At 37.3% G+C, this 17,281-nt stretch overlaps 1 protein-coding gene across 1 annotated transcript; it reads left to right on the top strand.

The window, feature by feature from the left end:
• Positions 1–5,937: 5,937 nt before the first annotated feature.
• On the top strand, positions 5,938–13,077 carry LOC121327238 (probable G-protein coupled receptor 149). The gene is made up of 4 exons (XM_041271152.1): positions 5,938–7,274; positions 7,672–7,861; positions 8,426–8,871; positions 11,088–13,077. The coding sequence occupies exons 1-4, from the start codon at positions 6,300–6,302 to the stop codon at positions 11,655–11,657; spliced, it is 2,181 nt and encodes a 726-aa protein (XP_041127086.1). The 5' UTR covers positions 5,938–6,299; the 3' UTR covers positions 11,658–13,077.
• Positions 13,078–17,281: the final 4,204 nt, after the last annotated feature.

Raw genomic sequence — 17,281 nt, 5'->3', positions numbered from 1 at the left:
GCAATTATGACAGAAATGTTACATCAGCCATGTCACATAATACCTTGCATAAGCTGGAGTGTGTCTCTTTGGAACATATGCCTTATGTATAAAACATTTTTTAAGTCCTTCTTCTCTTCTAATGTCAACATTGATTTATCCCCTGCCTTAATCTTGTTGGAAACATTTCACAACCAATACTAATATTTTAGTTCTCTTTCCAAGTGCCTGAGCTGGAACTGGGTGCCATGAAATTAGAAATTCAATATTTAGATTTAATTAAGAGATTGTATGGAGAGGCTAATTGATACATGGCTTAGATTACCCTGGATGATGTTACAAGGCAGGTGTGTGTGTGGTTCTGGTATCATAATGATATATCAATGTATTACCCAGAAGAAACATTTTCAAGAAAGCAATTACTGGCCAATCTGATTATAATCAACCCACTGAAAGGAACAAAGAAATCTAATCTAAATCAAAGAAATATGAACAATTCAGTGGGCTGAAGGAACATCATTTTGTTTTCAAAATGTTCACCTTTTGTTGCCTTATAGCCTGAAATTAAAATGCATTAAAATAGTTTTTTTTTCATTTATCTACATATCCTACACCACAACTTCCAAATAAAAAAAATATTCTGGAAATTTGTAGAAAATTAATTAAAAATCAAAACTGAAATAGCTTGGTTGGATAAGTGTCCACCCCCCTTGTAATAGCAATCCTAAATTAGCTCAGGTGTAACCAATTGCCTTCAAAATCACACACCAAGTTGAGTGGCCTCCACCTGTGTTAAATTGTAGTGATTCACATGATTTCAGGATAAATTTAGCAGTTCCTGTAGGTTCTCTTTGCTGGGTAGTGCATTTCAAAGCAAAGACTCAACCATGAGCACCAAGGTGTTTTCAAAAGAATTCAGGGACAAAGTTGTTGAAAGGCACAGGTTGGGGGATGGGTATAAAAAAATATCAAAGCCCTTGAATATTCCTTGGAGCACAGTCAAGACAATTATTAGACGAAGAAGTGGAAGGTGTATAGCACCACCAAGACCCTGCCTAGATCAGTCAATCCCTCCAAACTGGATGACCGAGCAAGAAGGCGACTGATCCAAGAGGCTACCAAGAGGCCAATGGCAACTTTACAAGAGCTACAGGCTTTTATGGTCAAAGTGTGCATGTGACAATAATATCACAAGCACTCCAGAAATTTGGTCTGTATGGTAGGATGGCAAGGAGGAAGCCATTACTCAAGAAAACCCACCTTGAATTGCATTTGAAGTATCCAAAAAAACACTCAGGAGATTTTGTAGCCATGTGGCAAAAAGTTTTGTGGTCTGACGAAACTAAAATTAAACTTTTTGGCCTAAATGCAAAGCTTTATGTTTGGCACAAACCCAACACAGTGCATCACCCAAAGAACACCATCCCTGCTGTGAAGCATGGTGGTGGCAGCATCATGTTATGGGGATATTTCTCATCCTCAGGGACTGGGACACTTGTCAGCATAGAAGGGAAAATGAATGAAGTAAAGTACAGAGAAGTCCTTGAGGAAAACCTGCTGCCCTCTGCAAGAAAGCTGAAACTGGGACGGAAGTTCACCTTTCAGCATGACAGCAACCCAAAGCACACAGCCAAAGCTACACTGGAGTGGCTAAGGAACAAAAAGGTAAATGTCCTTGAGTGGCTCAGTCAGAGCCCCAACCTAAATCCAATCAAAAATTTGTGACATGACTTGAAGATTGCTGTCCATCAACTCTCCCCAAGGAACTTGACAGTAGAAAAAAAAAATCCTCATTTAAATGCATGAAACTGAGGCAATGACACAACAAAATGTGAAAAAAAGTTCAAATGGGTTTAGACTTTCTATAGGCACTGTACTTACATACATACACACACACACACACACACACACACACACACACACACACACACACACACACACACACACACACACACACATACATATACATATATATATATATATATATATATATATATATATATATATATATATATATATATACACACATACATACATTGCATACATAAATACATACATACATACATTACATACATACAAATGTACAGACATATGTGATTGCTTCTTGATGGCATGCAGTTATTCCCTATCATTTAAATGCCTCTGTTTAGTACACCAATATTTGTTTCAACTACAGTAAAGGCTATAGCAGCAATAATTATGAAGTGACATTGCATCATTACTAGTATTATTATTACTATTATTATTCTTTGTCCACTATGTCTATTCATTTGGATGTTTGTCCTTGGATACAGAAACAAGTGGTTTGTGATTTATCTACCGTTACTGTAAATTCAGATTCCTGAATGAATGCACTTCATAAATGATAATTAGCCTTTTCTCTCCCTGGGCTTAGAAACTAGAAACAATGTTGCTTTGCGTGGCATAAACGCAGCCAAAACAATAAAAGCCACAGTGCTGTTGTTTAGGAAAGTTATTACCTTGTCAATTGAGATGAGCTTTTCTTCAGTTCTTTTTTGTTCTTCTTGAATAATGAGCAGTTGTGGGTTTTAAGAAGCTGCAATATATTTCCACAGAAAGTACATCAGGGCAAATTAAAAGAAAAAGAAAAAACAATGATTTCTGATAATATATCTACTGTACATATAATTTATATTTGTCCCAAGACAGTTTGGGAGTGACAGTAAGTAATGTGAATGCTATGAAATCACATTTGAAATTAAAATTGAACTTTAAAGGGGGGATTTGATAAAGTGTAAATTAATCTGCTTAGCTGAGTAGATGTATTTTTCAGTGTGCATGTTAGTGAGTTTTAAAATTCAATTCAGCTAAACTGAATTTCATTATGAAAAAGGAGCAAGTCACAAAATCACATTACATTCCTTTGTTGTGCCCACAGTACATCAATCAATCAATCTTTATTTTATATAACGCTTTTCATAGTGAACCACCACCACAAAGCGTTTTACAAGATGCAGTAACAACAAGAAAATCCATAATACTTTAAATACAGAGAAATGCATAATATATGATATACAGTAAAAAAAAGCATAATACATTAAATACAGTGGAAAGTGCATAATACATGATAGTAGCATAATACATGAAATAGTACATTAAATACAGTGGAAAGTGCATAATACATGATAGTAGCATAATAAAAGAAATAGTAGCAACAACACATCAGCTAATAATAGATATCAGGCTTAAAGAGCATGGAAAGCAAGAGAGAACATGTGGGTCTTGAGAGCGGATTTAAAGTGAGCGACGGTGGGAGAATCCCACACCAAAGCTGGGAGGGAGTTCCAAAGAGTCAGAGCCATGAAGCTAAACGAGCGTTCTCCAAGTGTGATCCACTTTTCTGGGGGGATAACAAGCAGGCCAGAGTCGGGGGACCTCAGCTTGCGGGCAGGGACATAGCGGGTCAGCAGGATGAGGAGGTACTCGGGACCTGTGTGATGAAGGGCATTGTAGGTGATCAGGAGAGTTTTGAAAATAATCCTAAACTTTACAGGTAGCCAGTGCAGGTGGGCAAGACAGGGAGTGATGTGATCATGTTTTTCCTGGCAGCGGCATTCCGAACTGGCTGCAGTCAGTTTATGGTGTGTGCCGGAAGACCACCATATAAAGAGTTGCAGTAGTTGAGTCGAAAGAAGACAAATGCATGACAAAGTATCTTTGCATCTGGGAGGGAAATGTAGAGATGGAGTTTCGAATATGGTAGAGGGAAGATTTGACCACACAGGAGATGTGGGCATCAAAGGAAAGGTTGCTGTCAAGATGTACATCAAGGCTTTGTACTGTGCGGGAAGGCAGCAGCAGACAGTTTTCAAGGTTCAGGTCAGCTATATTTAGATACTTAAGTTGAGTTTTAGATCCTACTAAAAGGAGTTCAGATTTGCTAGTGTTCAGCTGAAGAAATTTAACAGACATCCAGGCCTCAATGTCTCGAATGCAAGCTGAGAATCGGACCATGGCAGAGGGGCTTCCAGGGTCGAGTTTTAAGTAGAGCTGGGTGTCGTCAGCATAGGGGTGAAACAGGAAGCTGTGTTGGCAGATGAGGTGGCCCAAGGGAAGCACGTAAATATTGAAGAGAAGGGGCCCAAGAACAGATTCTTGGGGGACACCACAAGTGACCAGGTTTGCAACGCCACTGTGTCCAGCATAGAAAACAGACTGCATGCGTCTGGATAGGTTAGAGGACATCCAGGAGAGACAGGTTCCAGAAATTCCAACATACTTCTGAAAGTGGTCAAGAAGAATGCTATGATCTATGATGTCAAAAGCAGCTGTTAGGTCAAGGAGGACAAGTGCAGAGGGAGCACCAGCATCAGCATTAAACAGGAGATCTAGTGTCATAATTGTGCCAATAACAAATATAAAGTTTGACACTAGCAGATAGTTCTATTTACCCAAACCTTTTTTTCAAGAACACTCATCAGTGGATTCTGCAGAGTTTGTTACAACAACTCTGCACAGAGCAAGGGTTTAGCTTGAACAGGATGTGATTAATGGATTTCAGCAGGGATGCTATCCTATAACACTGCAGTCGATGTATCACATACATTTAATAATAGATTTCTTCCTTAACAAGCATGTCCGTAGCATACAGCCATGCCTGTACGTTCAAAATTACAGCTATCAGTATGATGAAAAGGCTGATGACAATAAAATAACAATATTATTACAAAATAGAATAAAATAAGAATTGGCAATGAAATCACCATTCCCCAGGTTAATGTAAGAATGTAAGTGTGACATGCAATACAGACGGATGAATGGACATACAGACACCCCCTATATCTCCAGAATCCGATATTTTCCATAACTAATAATGTTACTACCAAGTTGCACGACAACTGAGTATGAAGTACAACCACATTGATGGATAATAAGTATCATTGGAATCATAGGTCTAGTATGCATGAACTTGTATGAACATCAGTACACATTGCAATCAAAATCCTCTGACAAAAGCATCGATTTTTAATGGTGTGTACCTTAGGCGAATATAATACAATCAGGCAATACTTGGGGGGATGGGGCGGGGGACGACGACAGACTGACAGGGACAAAATCTTATTTCTTCCCATTGCCCTTTGCTTTAATGGACATGATACTTACAATTGATGTCTACATCAAGCCTTAAGAATGTAGATCAAGTGCTTAAGAATAGAACAATCAATACAAGAAATCAGTTTTGCTTCAGAGAGTTACCATTTATTGAAAAGCATTCCTTCTTGGAAATATTGCTGATTCTATTTATTTGTTTTATTTTTTTAAGTTCTTCTTCTTCTTCTTCTTCTTCTTCTTCTTCTTCTTCTTCTTCTTCTTCTTCTTCTTCTTCTTCTTCTTCTTCCAGTTTTCCCTCTGGGTTTATTAGTATTATAATTATGCAAGCCCTCATGATAAATATTGCTATTCTCCTATGGGTACAATGTGTCCTGTATATTGCCCAGACACGGCCAACAAGTGACAGGTTTTTAATCTAGGATTCAAAAATAGTGAACAAAGGAAAGCAGTGGAGGAAGCTTCAGACACGTTTGATGAATAAAAAGTTCAGCTTTACAATCAAATGGAATGCAGTGAAAATGGTATCGATTCTTCTAGGACATAGAATGAAAACCCTTTCCCTCGACACCTTTAAAGAATCCATTATTATTAGGCTAACGAACAATTGAACTCGCTTTATACACTTGAAAATAAATTATATTTATGGGAAATGTATGGAAAGCAAGAGGTGTATCTTTGGAGTAAAACAATGGAACGTGAGGTGCTATATCGTTAAAGAAAGAACATGGACATGCAGACCGGACAGGAGTTATCAAGTTTGCACTGGGGAATTTAATGTTTAGATATGAGTTAGAGGAAGCAGAGGGGTTGGAAAACTACTCCTCCCCTTGCAGCTCGAGACGGAGGGCAGCAGCAGATCACGATCGCATTCATTAACAGCGCTAAACCAGGGTGGTGTCTTTTGGCACTGGCGTTTGCAATTCGAGTCTACACTTTACCTTTATGCCAAATGAGCGGCAGCTAGAAAACAGAGACTTGCAGCTTCAGAACCGGTATGGTGAACAAGCCTTTAAATTCAACCCGAGGATTGTTTTATCGCCTCGGCTGGATGTGGCGTTAGTAAGCGCGCAGAGAACGAGAAGAAAGCTTCATCTGTTCCATAGAACACTGGAATCCTGGATATCAACCCCTAACAGTGCCAGTACACTTACTTTGGTGGAGTTCTGGCAACTGAGGAGCTGCAGTCAGGCTGGATCGGAATAAGCGATATTGAAGTATCTAAAGGAGGTACGATAATCTTCATTAATATGTCAGCAACACCCAGCCACCTGCCTTTCAACCAAACCAGCCTTTTTACAGAAACATATGAAAGAATGGATTCGCAAAATGGACAAGGACAAGGAAACGCGGTGCTCTTCTGCTTGTCGTTGAGTATAACGATTCTAACTTTTGCCGGTAGCATCTATTCACTGTTGTCTTTGCTGAAGATGCGGAGTAAGACCTCGCTTTCCCTTATTGTGGCGTCTCTCTCCGTAGACGATTTAATTAGCGTGATACCTTTATCTATATTTCTGTTCATACAATGGGGGAGCAAAGACCAGCCCAGCGCACTGTGTAGTTCATCAGCGCTTCTGTATCTCTTTCAGGGGGTATCAAGCAATTTAAAGGCGTCGTTGATTGTGTCTTACACTTTTTATATAACCAAACGGTTTGGAGCTTTCCAGGCTGCCAAACAACCACTGAAAATAATATGGGCTATAGTAGCTATATGGATAGTCAGTTTGATAGTAAGCATATTACCTTTATGTGGCTGGGGCACCTTTGCGCCCACACATTGGGGCTGCTTTACAATGAGTCCCAGCTCCTATGTGATCTTCCTTTTTGTTCTGTATGCCTTGTGTTTCTGCAAAGTCGTAGCTTTTTCCATACCTCTTACAAACCAGCTGCTGTGCTCGGGCGACCAACAAAAGGGATTGAATCCCAGCTATTCCGAGATTGAAAGAATACCAGTTGCAGATGGGGCGGCACTGGTTAGTAACATCTCGTCTCTCCCTCAAGGAGAACCCCTGGAGAAAAGTTTTAGGAGTTGTGAGGAGACGAATCGGGATTCTGTGCCTGTGCTTGTAAAGAACAAAGTGGAGACTTATTCTTCTTCCAGCCCGACGACTTCTCACTATCAGACGGATGTGGAGAACTCCAGAAATTCTCCTGTGTTTTTTGCTCAGAAACGTTTTTCTTTAATTCTGGCTATGGTTAGAATAATTTTGTGGATGCCAATGATGGTAATTTATTATTATTATTATTATTATTATCAAATAATAATAATATTAATATAATATATAGATATTAATAATAAATGACGTTAACGAAACAGTAGCATCTACTTTTTATTTAAGTGACACTACTTCTCTGTCGATCCACCCGCAAAATGGGCAGAATTATCTTAACAATACGTATATGAATATACTTTATATAACAAAATAAAACATATTATATAGTATATATATTATATCTATATATAATATATTTATATTATCTATATAATATATATAATATATATATATATTATATATTATATATATATATTAAATATAATTCGTAGAGCAAGGCAACATGTTTCATACTGCTGTCCCGCTGTTTGTAAATAAATACATGTCTTTCTGATCCTCTGTTTTTCAGATACAGATCTTGGCTAGTCATGTCCTTCAATTCAAGAGCCAGTCTGTTGAGACCCTGAGTTTTGTTCTGACCTTGCTCTCTGCTGCAGTCACGCCAGTATTTGTTCTTTCCGAACGCTGGATCCACCTGCCATGTGGTTGTTTTATTAATTGCCGGAGAAATGCATACGCTGTGTCTTCAGACACAAGGGGTAAGGCTCTTGGGACCGTGGTGTGGTTTTTCCTTTAGTTTTGTGCTTCTACTTTTCTGCAGCTACTAGCACCGGTGGGATGAAACTTTTATAATAATAATAATAATAATAATAATAATAATAATAATAATAATAATAATAATAATAATAATAAACCTCGTTTCGTTTCCTTTGGAAGAGTAACCTGAGGTGTAAGGGCACTTATTCATACACTAGTATATGTTGCTAATTCCTTGTGACACATGCTTTGTTTTGAATAACAGGGGTGTTTTAAACTAGGCTTTTTGTATACTATATATAATGTTATTATTTCCATCTGATCTCATTCGTAAACTGGACTAAAATGCGTGCCTCAGACCCTGTACGGGGTAGTTAGCTTTTTTAATTCTGTTGAGGTTTTAGGTGTTTAGAGATTCCAAATAAAACAAAAATCCTATAATTTCATGCCTGATAAGTAACAAAAGTAAAACGTACTTAAAGCAATATGTAATGATTGCGTTTGTAAAATTAAAAAAAAAAATATGGAGATATCATAACGTGTCTTTTTTAATTTTTTTTCTGCAGTCAAAAAGAAAGGTTTTGAATTCAGCTTGTCCTTCCATCGAGGGTATGGAATTTACAAAATAGACCAGGCAAACAATTGCTCTGCTGAAAAATCCGTATCATATCACAACTTTATGAACTACGGCACCAAGTGGACAAAAACTGATCCCATAGAAAGTAATCCGCCGAGCCGCGCCAACCTTGGTTTCAGAACCATAACTTTGAGGGACAGCTCCTTGCAGACAGAACTCAACAAAGCAATCAAGTCGGAGACAAAGCCTTGCAGCGCCGCCGGATCTAACGCATTTTACAGCAGCACTGCTGGAACGACAATCAACGACAACAATCTTGATGGGTTGCCTGTGTTTGACGGCCCTGAAAGGAGATTGTCCCACGAAGAATCTCGCAAGCTAGAGCTCGCAGACTGGGAATGGTGTCGAAGTAAATCTGAAAGAACACCTCGACAGGTAATACAATCGCACCACGGCAAACTCTAATCTAATGAGGTGCTTTCTCTTGTTAAACAAGTTCCATTGCTTCTTCCAAATCTTATTGCAGAGCTATACTTATGATAGGAAGCGCTTATTTTTTGTTTCAAATGGTTTATCCCACACATCTGATTGTTCACCAGCATGCAATCCCTGTAATATATAAGTACAAGTCAGACTCAAAATGACAAGAATACAGAGGTGACGAGGGCTGAAAGTTGGGACTCTTTTGGAATCTCAAAAGTTACTCCTAACCTTAACACAGACTGTGCGGCAGAATTTAATGGGTTAGAGGTAATGTTCTTTCAGGAATGGTCGCCTACTGTATCATCACAGAACAACTGAAACAGCATGCAGACTTGTTGAATCGGCACCAACCTGTCTGCACATGGTGGTCCTGCATCTTAATGGCAATGTTATGGCAAGCCTTGTAAATGCAGCTGTTCTGAATGATTCAAGCAACCTCTCTACAACATTAAAACACTGATTTATATTTAAATGGCGCCACATCCTGACTCTTTGTTCATTGTTTGTCGTCAGCTTCAGTCACAAATTAAAATATCCCCACTATGGAGCAGGAATTCTAGTATGCACAGTTGTTACTGCTTTTAAGCACTCAGATATTCTCCAAAGCTCTTTATGTGCCTGCACTGGATTCAAATCCTTAAGTGCATAATTCCATGCTAATCCTTAAGTGCATAATTCCATTTACAACCTCAAAAAAAATTACATGTAAAATATTTACATGTATGCAAAGCATCATTTGTATGAAAAAGCATGGATAATTCATACATACATTTTAAAGTGCCTTTAAATGTGACTATGTGAGCATTATTAATTATATATATGACTATATATATATATATATATATATATATATATATATATATATATATATATATATATATATATATATATATATATATATATGACTTTCATACTTACATGTCAGATCAAATCACAGTTTGTCATAATTAAATTGACAATACATCAAGACTGATCTGTTCCCAAAGCTAGTTTGAATTGAAATTGACTACTGTGTATGTCGGATCAGATTTATCAAGGTCTTCACTCCAGCATGCATGTAGCAAACAATTGAACATTCTGAGTTGCTATATTTTTTAATATTAATGATGTAAATTGATGAACTATGTATTAAACCATCTTTTTTAAACTGTGAAAGCAGGCAGCATATGCAAATGGTTACGTAATGTAGGCTCCCTGAAAACACCATTATTTCAGTTATGTGTAGAATGCCACAATACTGTACTTCAAGCATACTAATGTGTATCATTAGGTGAACGAACAGTTCCTGTTATGGAATTGTGCATTATATAAGGCCTAGATAAGTTAGGTATTAGTTATTACATTGTTAAAAGATACATTATTCTTGGTGCCTGCCATGTAGAGTCAACATTCTGAGTATTGATACAAAACTTACAGAACTTACCGGTGAAGTACAGAGTTCCACAAGACTCTGTGCTTGGCTCTTTGCTGTTTAGCATATATATGCTCATCCTTGCATCCATCATTGCTAAATACAACCTTGGATTTCATTGCTACGCTGATGACACACAAATATGCTATTCATTTCTCTCCAAATCAGAAATGGCAGCTGCTTTTTCTGTCTCAGTGTTTGAGTGGGATCCAAGCATGGATGACTGCTAATTATCTGAAAATTAATCCACTAAAGACAGAGGAGCTGTTGGTTGGCTCCAAGCACAGTTTGGCTAAATCGTCTTGTATTAATATTCCCGTTGATGGACATTTTTTGAATCTCTCCAAGAGTGTGAAAAATTTGGGAGTTATCATGGATTCCGGATTGTGTTTGGATGCCCACATTAGTTCTTTGGTCATCCCTCGCAGTCACTTAAAATCAGGAGGAGGAAGAACTTTTAGTTGTTGCATGCCTCATCTGTGGAACGCTATTTCAAGTGATATTAGAGGTGCAGCTACAACTGAATCTTTTAAGTCAGGTTTAAAGATGTATCTGTTTTCACGTGCTTACTGTTAAACTGGGCTGTTAGCCATTTGTTTTTTGGGTCTTGTTGTAAAGGGCCCTGTGATGCTTCGCATGAGGAGTGCTGTATAAGAGCAAATTGTATTGCACTGTATTGTATTATGGGTTTCATATACTGTATATAATTAGGAAAAGATGTTGTATCTCATGTTTTTTTTTTTTTTTTTTTTTTTAGAGATCCAGTGGGGGATTAGCTATTCCGCTTTGTGCATTTCAAGGAACTGTGTCACTTCATGCACCCACTGGGAAAACTCTCTCACTTTCCACTTACGAAGTCAGTAGTGATGGTCAAACAATAACCCCAACCAATAAGAAAATCGAAGTTTATCGCTCAAAAAGTGTGGGGCACGAGCCTAACACAGACGACTCTCCAAACAGCATTGCAGACACCAATGTAAAAATTCATTTGGAAGTGCTTGAGATCTGTGACAATGAAGAGGCCATGGATACAGTGTCTATAGTTAGTAACATCAGCCAGTCTTCTACCCATGCCAGATCGCCATCACTACGGTACTCCAGAAGAGAAAATAGATTTGTATCCTGTGACTTGGGCGAGACTGCTTCTTACTCATTGTTTATACCCTCAAACAATCCTGATAGTGATATTAATATATCTATTCCCGACACTGTGGAGGCTCACAGACAGAACAGTAAAAAGCAGCACCGGGAAAAATCTGGTTACCAGGAGGAGATCCAATTATTAAATGAGGTTTATAGGAAACAGGAAGAGGATACGGATAAGTGAATGAGGGCATGTTTCAAGCTTAATGTCCGTTTGTTACATTTTTGCTGATGTTGTGTGAATGCAAAAAAACCCCAAACAAACTAACAAAAAAACCCCCAAAAAACCAAACAAAAGCTCAACCATACATATTTTATACATAACACTTAGCAAAATTCTTTCAAATGTTACTGAATATGATAATAACTCAATGCTGGAGCAACAGAACCACAAGCCACTCCGAATGATTGCAAACAACACACAACAGCAAACAAAACAATTCAAATGATACATGAAGCTAATAGGTGGTGGTAAGAGAGTGGTTGCACTGTAATAATGATAATGATGATGATATTGATGATTATGTTGATTGTTATATTGCATAAGCCAACAATTAAAGTATATGTACAAAAAAGAAAGAACTGTAGTACATAACTGTTAGAAATATCAAGTGGAAGGAATTCTACAACACAAATGCCAGAGCCAGTATTAAAAAAAGTAACATAACATTCCAGAAACACTATCGAGTTTAGTCAGCAGGTAACATTACTCACAGTCTATTACACATACTCTGTCTGTGCATGGGGAAAACAAAGTTATTGCCATAAACCCGATATGCTTAATCTAACTTTGTAATCATCTATGTGTATAGAATGTTTTCACAAATCAAATTCGCCTTTTGTATTGCTGTTCTATTCAAAAGCAAAACAGGTTTTGGTGTATATCTGCCACTACATGTACCATTACTGTTATTGTTTTGTTTTGATTCCATATGTAAAATGAATTTAGGAAATAACACTGTTATAGGCTACCCCTGTGGTGTTGATTGATAGGTAGGGGTTTTTATGATCACAAAATGTGAGGTTTAATTTGTGGTATTTTATTTTTATTTTGTTGTATATATTGTAACTGGTGCATAAGGTTTGTTTGTGCTATTCACAATTCAATGTCATGTGATTCCTTACAAACCAAGGCACTTTTGTATGCTTTTGTATTAAGGTGGTCCATCTGCAACGTATGGAGATCTGGGGAAAATGCATTGCTGTAATAAACAGTGGTAGTACTGCCTGTGTGTTGAGTTTAATGTTTCAGTCGTCAAGTGGCATCTCTCCCAGATAGGAATGTGGCATACTCAGCTGTAAATGTTAATTTTATCTCAGATACTCCAGGAATGAGAAACACTGAAAAACAACACAATACGCAGAGGTCCCTATTAAATAAGCAGCCCTTTGGTGACAAGCTGAACCTGGTCTCACTGCACTATATCCTGGCAGAAAGACTCATCTTTCATTCCAAGCATGCTGTGTTCAAATCAATGACCTATAAAGTGGGTGAAGAAGCAACATCCAAATAGTAGTCTGATGAAATATTAGCTGCCCGTGTCAGAACACAACATGAATAAAAGAATGATGAAATAATTTTCCCTTGCTCTCTGGTGACATGTTTTGTTTGGTCGCGTGTGTTTTGGATAATTTGAGTGTGTATTGCATATGCCTGTACTGGGCAACATGAAAACTACATGTTTATTAGTTTCATATAATCAATCATGTTTTGAATAAACTTGCTCAGTGTTCTTCTTTCTTTCTCTCTCTATACTGGACCAAAGTCTTAAAACATGCTTATCATTGTCACACTGTGAGCCAAAAAAGGCAAAATACAGGCAGCATATCAACAATTTCAGAATGTGTTAATGTTACACTGCACCTTTAAATCAATGTTAAAGTCCAGCACTGAGAGAGCACAGGGAATCCATTATCCAATGGTCCAGCAACAGCTGCTTTCACTGTCCTCACAAAATGCATTTTGCCATTAAAAAATGTATATTTCAAACATAATAATAACAATAATAACAAAACATGATTACAATTGTATATATATATGTATTAGTTGTTGTATATAAAAAACACAAGTTATTGATGCCATATTGCATAACACTATTAAAAACATTCAGTAAGGCACACGCTTATTTGTTGAACTAATAAAGGAGAATGTAAATATTATGGTTTCCTTTTTGAAAATACTGTATAGTTTTTGTTTCTCTTCTAGGATTTTATAATAAAACTTGCATCTTTCCTGTATACAGCTATGGCCAAACGTTTTGCATCACCCAGAAGTAATAATAATAATAATAATAATAATAATAATAGAGATCTTTTTATGTAACATCATGTAGTATAAGAAACTAGAAAAATATATCGCAAGGGTTTACAGGGAGCCATAATAGCAGTACAGTATTTCATGTTAGATTTAGAATTTTTCAATTTTTCAATTATCAGTTTTTCGTGAGGTATATGGAAAACTACAAAGCGGTATGTATGTTAGTATGTTCAGTATGTTAACGTAACATTATTCAACAGGTTTCATTCGACTTTATGAAGCAACATTTGTTAATTCTACAGGGTGATGCAAAACTTTTGGCCATAGCTGTAGTAGTACTGTGGTAACATGTATTGACATTATCTACACCATTTAGGATTTTGATATGATAAATCCAGGTAGCCTTTTTACAATAACTGTGACACTGTGTTTGAACTGAACGACAAGACAAGATAAGCAGTTTAGCTTATGAAAAAGCACAGTCACTGATACAATTCTAATGGCTCAGAAGCTAAACTCTGATAGAGCAACTGACATTGGACAAGATAAATATACGACAGACACAAAAAGGATAGACAAACATGTACAGTAAAGTAACCCTTTTATTCTAAACCAGGCTGCTCTTGAGAGATAATGTGCATTACAGAAAGACAGGTACAGTATACAACAAATCTAATTAAGCACTTGCTTTGGTTTCCCTGGAAGCGGCAAAAAGAAGTACATGAACATTGTTGCTGATCAAATCCATCTTCCAGAATGTCAGGGTACCTTTGAAGATGATTATGATGATGCAACCATCCTCCAGAATTATCTGGGAGGAGCAGTCTACCTTGGTCAGCACAAACCCTGGATCTCAATCCAATAGAGATTGAGTGGGATGACCTTGAATGTCTCATTCGGAGCTGCAATCCGTCATTGCGGCAAAATGTGGACCAACCCGATATCAATAAGACCAGCTGTATAAATAAAGATTAATACAGGGCCAGACAGCACCACCCCAGTTCACATGCTGATCTCAATGTAAGAATAATTCATATTTACAATGCATGTATAAACATTCATATTCAGACAAGTGACTTTGTATGGCTTGTATTCGGCCAAGGTTTTTCTCCAAGGTTTTACTCTAAGATTATATATATATATATATAATATATATCTATAATATATATATATATATATATATATATATATCTATATCTTTATCTTTAGAAATAGAAAAGTGTGCAAATGTGTTTTCCAATCTAATTAAAATAATACCAAAGAGAATAATATTCAAGAGCTTTCTGGATCGATTTCTCATAAGACTGTATTATATTAATATTATAAACATTACATAACATATTCTTGTACAAGATCCAATGTAATCCTGATTTTAAAAGACAACTCTGCAGCACACCAGCACACAACCTTCTTTTAAGTTATAGTTAGATAACATAATTTATATTATGTGAATATTTACTGTATACAAGTTAGGTCTCTCATATAGTGTATCCTGTTGTCAAAACATAATGATAACAATGAGTCAACCTCATTTCAACATCATTTTTCAGGTTTGGTTGTAGCTCCTTGACAAAACAAATGTAAAAGTCATTTCAAATGTGGTCAAGGTGACCCAAGGGAGAAGATGCATCGTTAAAGCAACAGTTGAGACTTAAAATGGAAAATGTGTGGGCTGGAGGTAAGCCTTTTTACATTTAATATGCACAGCTGCCAGTCTTTTTCCTTCACCTGCAATAGTCTTCAACTAACATCAAAAAAAGCTGGGACAAAAAAACGCAACCACCAGAGGTGACACATCAGAGGTAGTTGTTATTACTAAGACTACACTTGGCCTACGCAGTTCATCAGATGTCATTTTCAGCTAATTCAGACTGATTGTCTTTGTCGTGTGTTACTGACCTCCCCTAAAAGGCTACTGATGTCTGACATCAGTCACAGCAGACAACTATTTTAAATTCCCTTTTAAATACCGAACGTAATATGTCAGTTCTTAAAAGACAGTGACTGTTTTTTTGTTGTGCTTTGTTTTATTACGAATTCAATAGGAACAGGACTGTCAAAAAATAAAACAAACAAACAAACAAAAACCCTGTGGCTATAATGCACAATTGATAAGTTTCATTGTCATATAATTCACAGGAGGGAAGCATACATTTACAGTAGTTTTATTGTTGTACTTTTTTAAATTAAAAGGTGTATTTTTTAAACAAAATAAACAAGCAGATAAACCTAGAATAGCGTTCTTTTTTCACTGGGTTTCTTTTCAGGGAATCTCAGGGGCTTTCTAGAATAAAATACTGCTTATTTGCACTTACCATTGAAACATGTTTTGATGTTTAGAGCTACCAGAGGACAAAACAGCTGCGATCCTTTCCAACATGGTAAAAGTGTAACTGCTGGCTGCAGTATTTGGCAAACGGTTATTCTATTTGTATTCTATGAAATGTATTTTTTTTTTTATCTTGAGTACTGTCCCATCTAAAGCCCCTTTCACACTGGTAGGCTTTACCCGGGTCAGAACCTGTTCAAGTCAGGACCTGCTGTCATGCGGATTGGCTACGCCATTTCACACTGCTTTTGATAAAGCAGGGTTGACCTGTGTATCAATGCCCCGGAAGCAGTTTGTTACAGATGCTTCCATCCAAGCTTCTCTGGATTGAACCGTAGGCCCAAACATTGTAGAGCAAATGTTTCTTCATCCCAGCTGCAATCTGGCTCATAGTGTGTCTCAAGCAACAAAAATATGGCTGTTTGTTATGAATGGTCGTCATGCATTTTGTCTCACTCAACCCGAGTCAAAGCGTGTCGACCCACATCCTGAGGTGGGTCGCTGCAACCTGGTCAACCTGGGTACGACCCAGGTATGTTATTTCACACTATGTGGGATTGTGACCCGGGCAACCAGAACCTGGGTCGGGACCCGGGTAGGAGTGCCAGTGTGAAAGGGGCTTTAGAGGAGCTCTTTCATGCTGGCAAAGCTTTTCTTAACATGTAATACTGACTTACATTCAGAGCCTTAAAACTTATAAACCTTTTTATCACAAAAACCATTTAGTATTTTTGCCACTACAGCATAACTTATTTCTCAATATACTTATATACTTATTTCTTGAGTGCCGCTTGCTGTGTTTTGTTTGGTTTTAATCTTTCTTTTTATTTCCTTCTATACCAGGGGTGCCAAACTGCAGTTCTCGAGGGCCGCAGGGTCTTCTGGTTTTCATTACAACTCAAGCTCTCGACATAACTAATTCAAGGTATATGACCTATGAAGCATTTTGAGGCCTGTAGAGAGGTATTCAGTTTGTTCAATTAATCAAATAATTAGACCAATTAAGTAATTGAGAGTTCAGGTGGAACAAAAGCCAGAAGACACTGCAGCCTACACCCCTGTTCTATACTACAATAAGTCGACAGGCTTCCATTTGGGGGGTTTTAACTAAAACTATATATACATGATTTGACAAGGAACACACCCACACTGTGCAGTGCATTATCAAGGCATTGTATTCAGCACATTATTAACACTATTGCAGATGCTGAAAGCATAGATT

Source organism: Polyodon spathula, chromosome 14, assembly GCF_017654505.1.
Source record: "Polyodon spathula isolate WHYD16114869_AA chromosome 14, ASM1765450v1, whole genome shotgun sequence".
NCBI lineage: Eukaryota > Metazoa > Chordata > Actinopteri > Acipenseriformes > Polyodontidae > Polyodon > Polyodon spathula.
This window is presented reverse-complemented; position numbering and strand designations above follow the sequence as displayed.

Bases quoted from the DNA above. Each gene is read 5' to 3' on its own strand.
- LOC121327238 (XM_041271152.1), top strand. From the start codon at position 6,300: ATGTCAGCAACACCCAGCCACCTGCCTTTCAACCAAACCAGCCTTTTT. The intron at 7,275-7,671 runs GTAATTTATTAT...TCTGTTTTTCAG, and splicing joins TTTTGTGGATGCCAATGATG to ATACAGATCTTGGCTAGTCA. The intron at 7,862-8,425 runs GTAAGGCTCTTG...TTTTTTCTGCAG, and splicing joins TGTGTCTTCAGACACAAGGG to TCAAAAAGAAAGGTTTTGAA.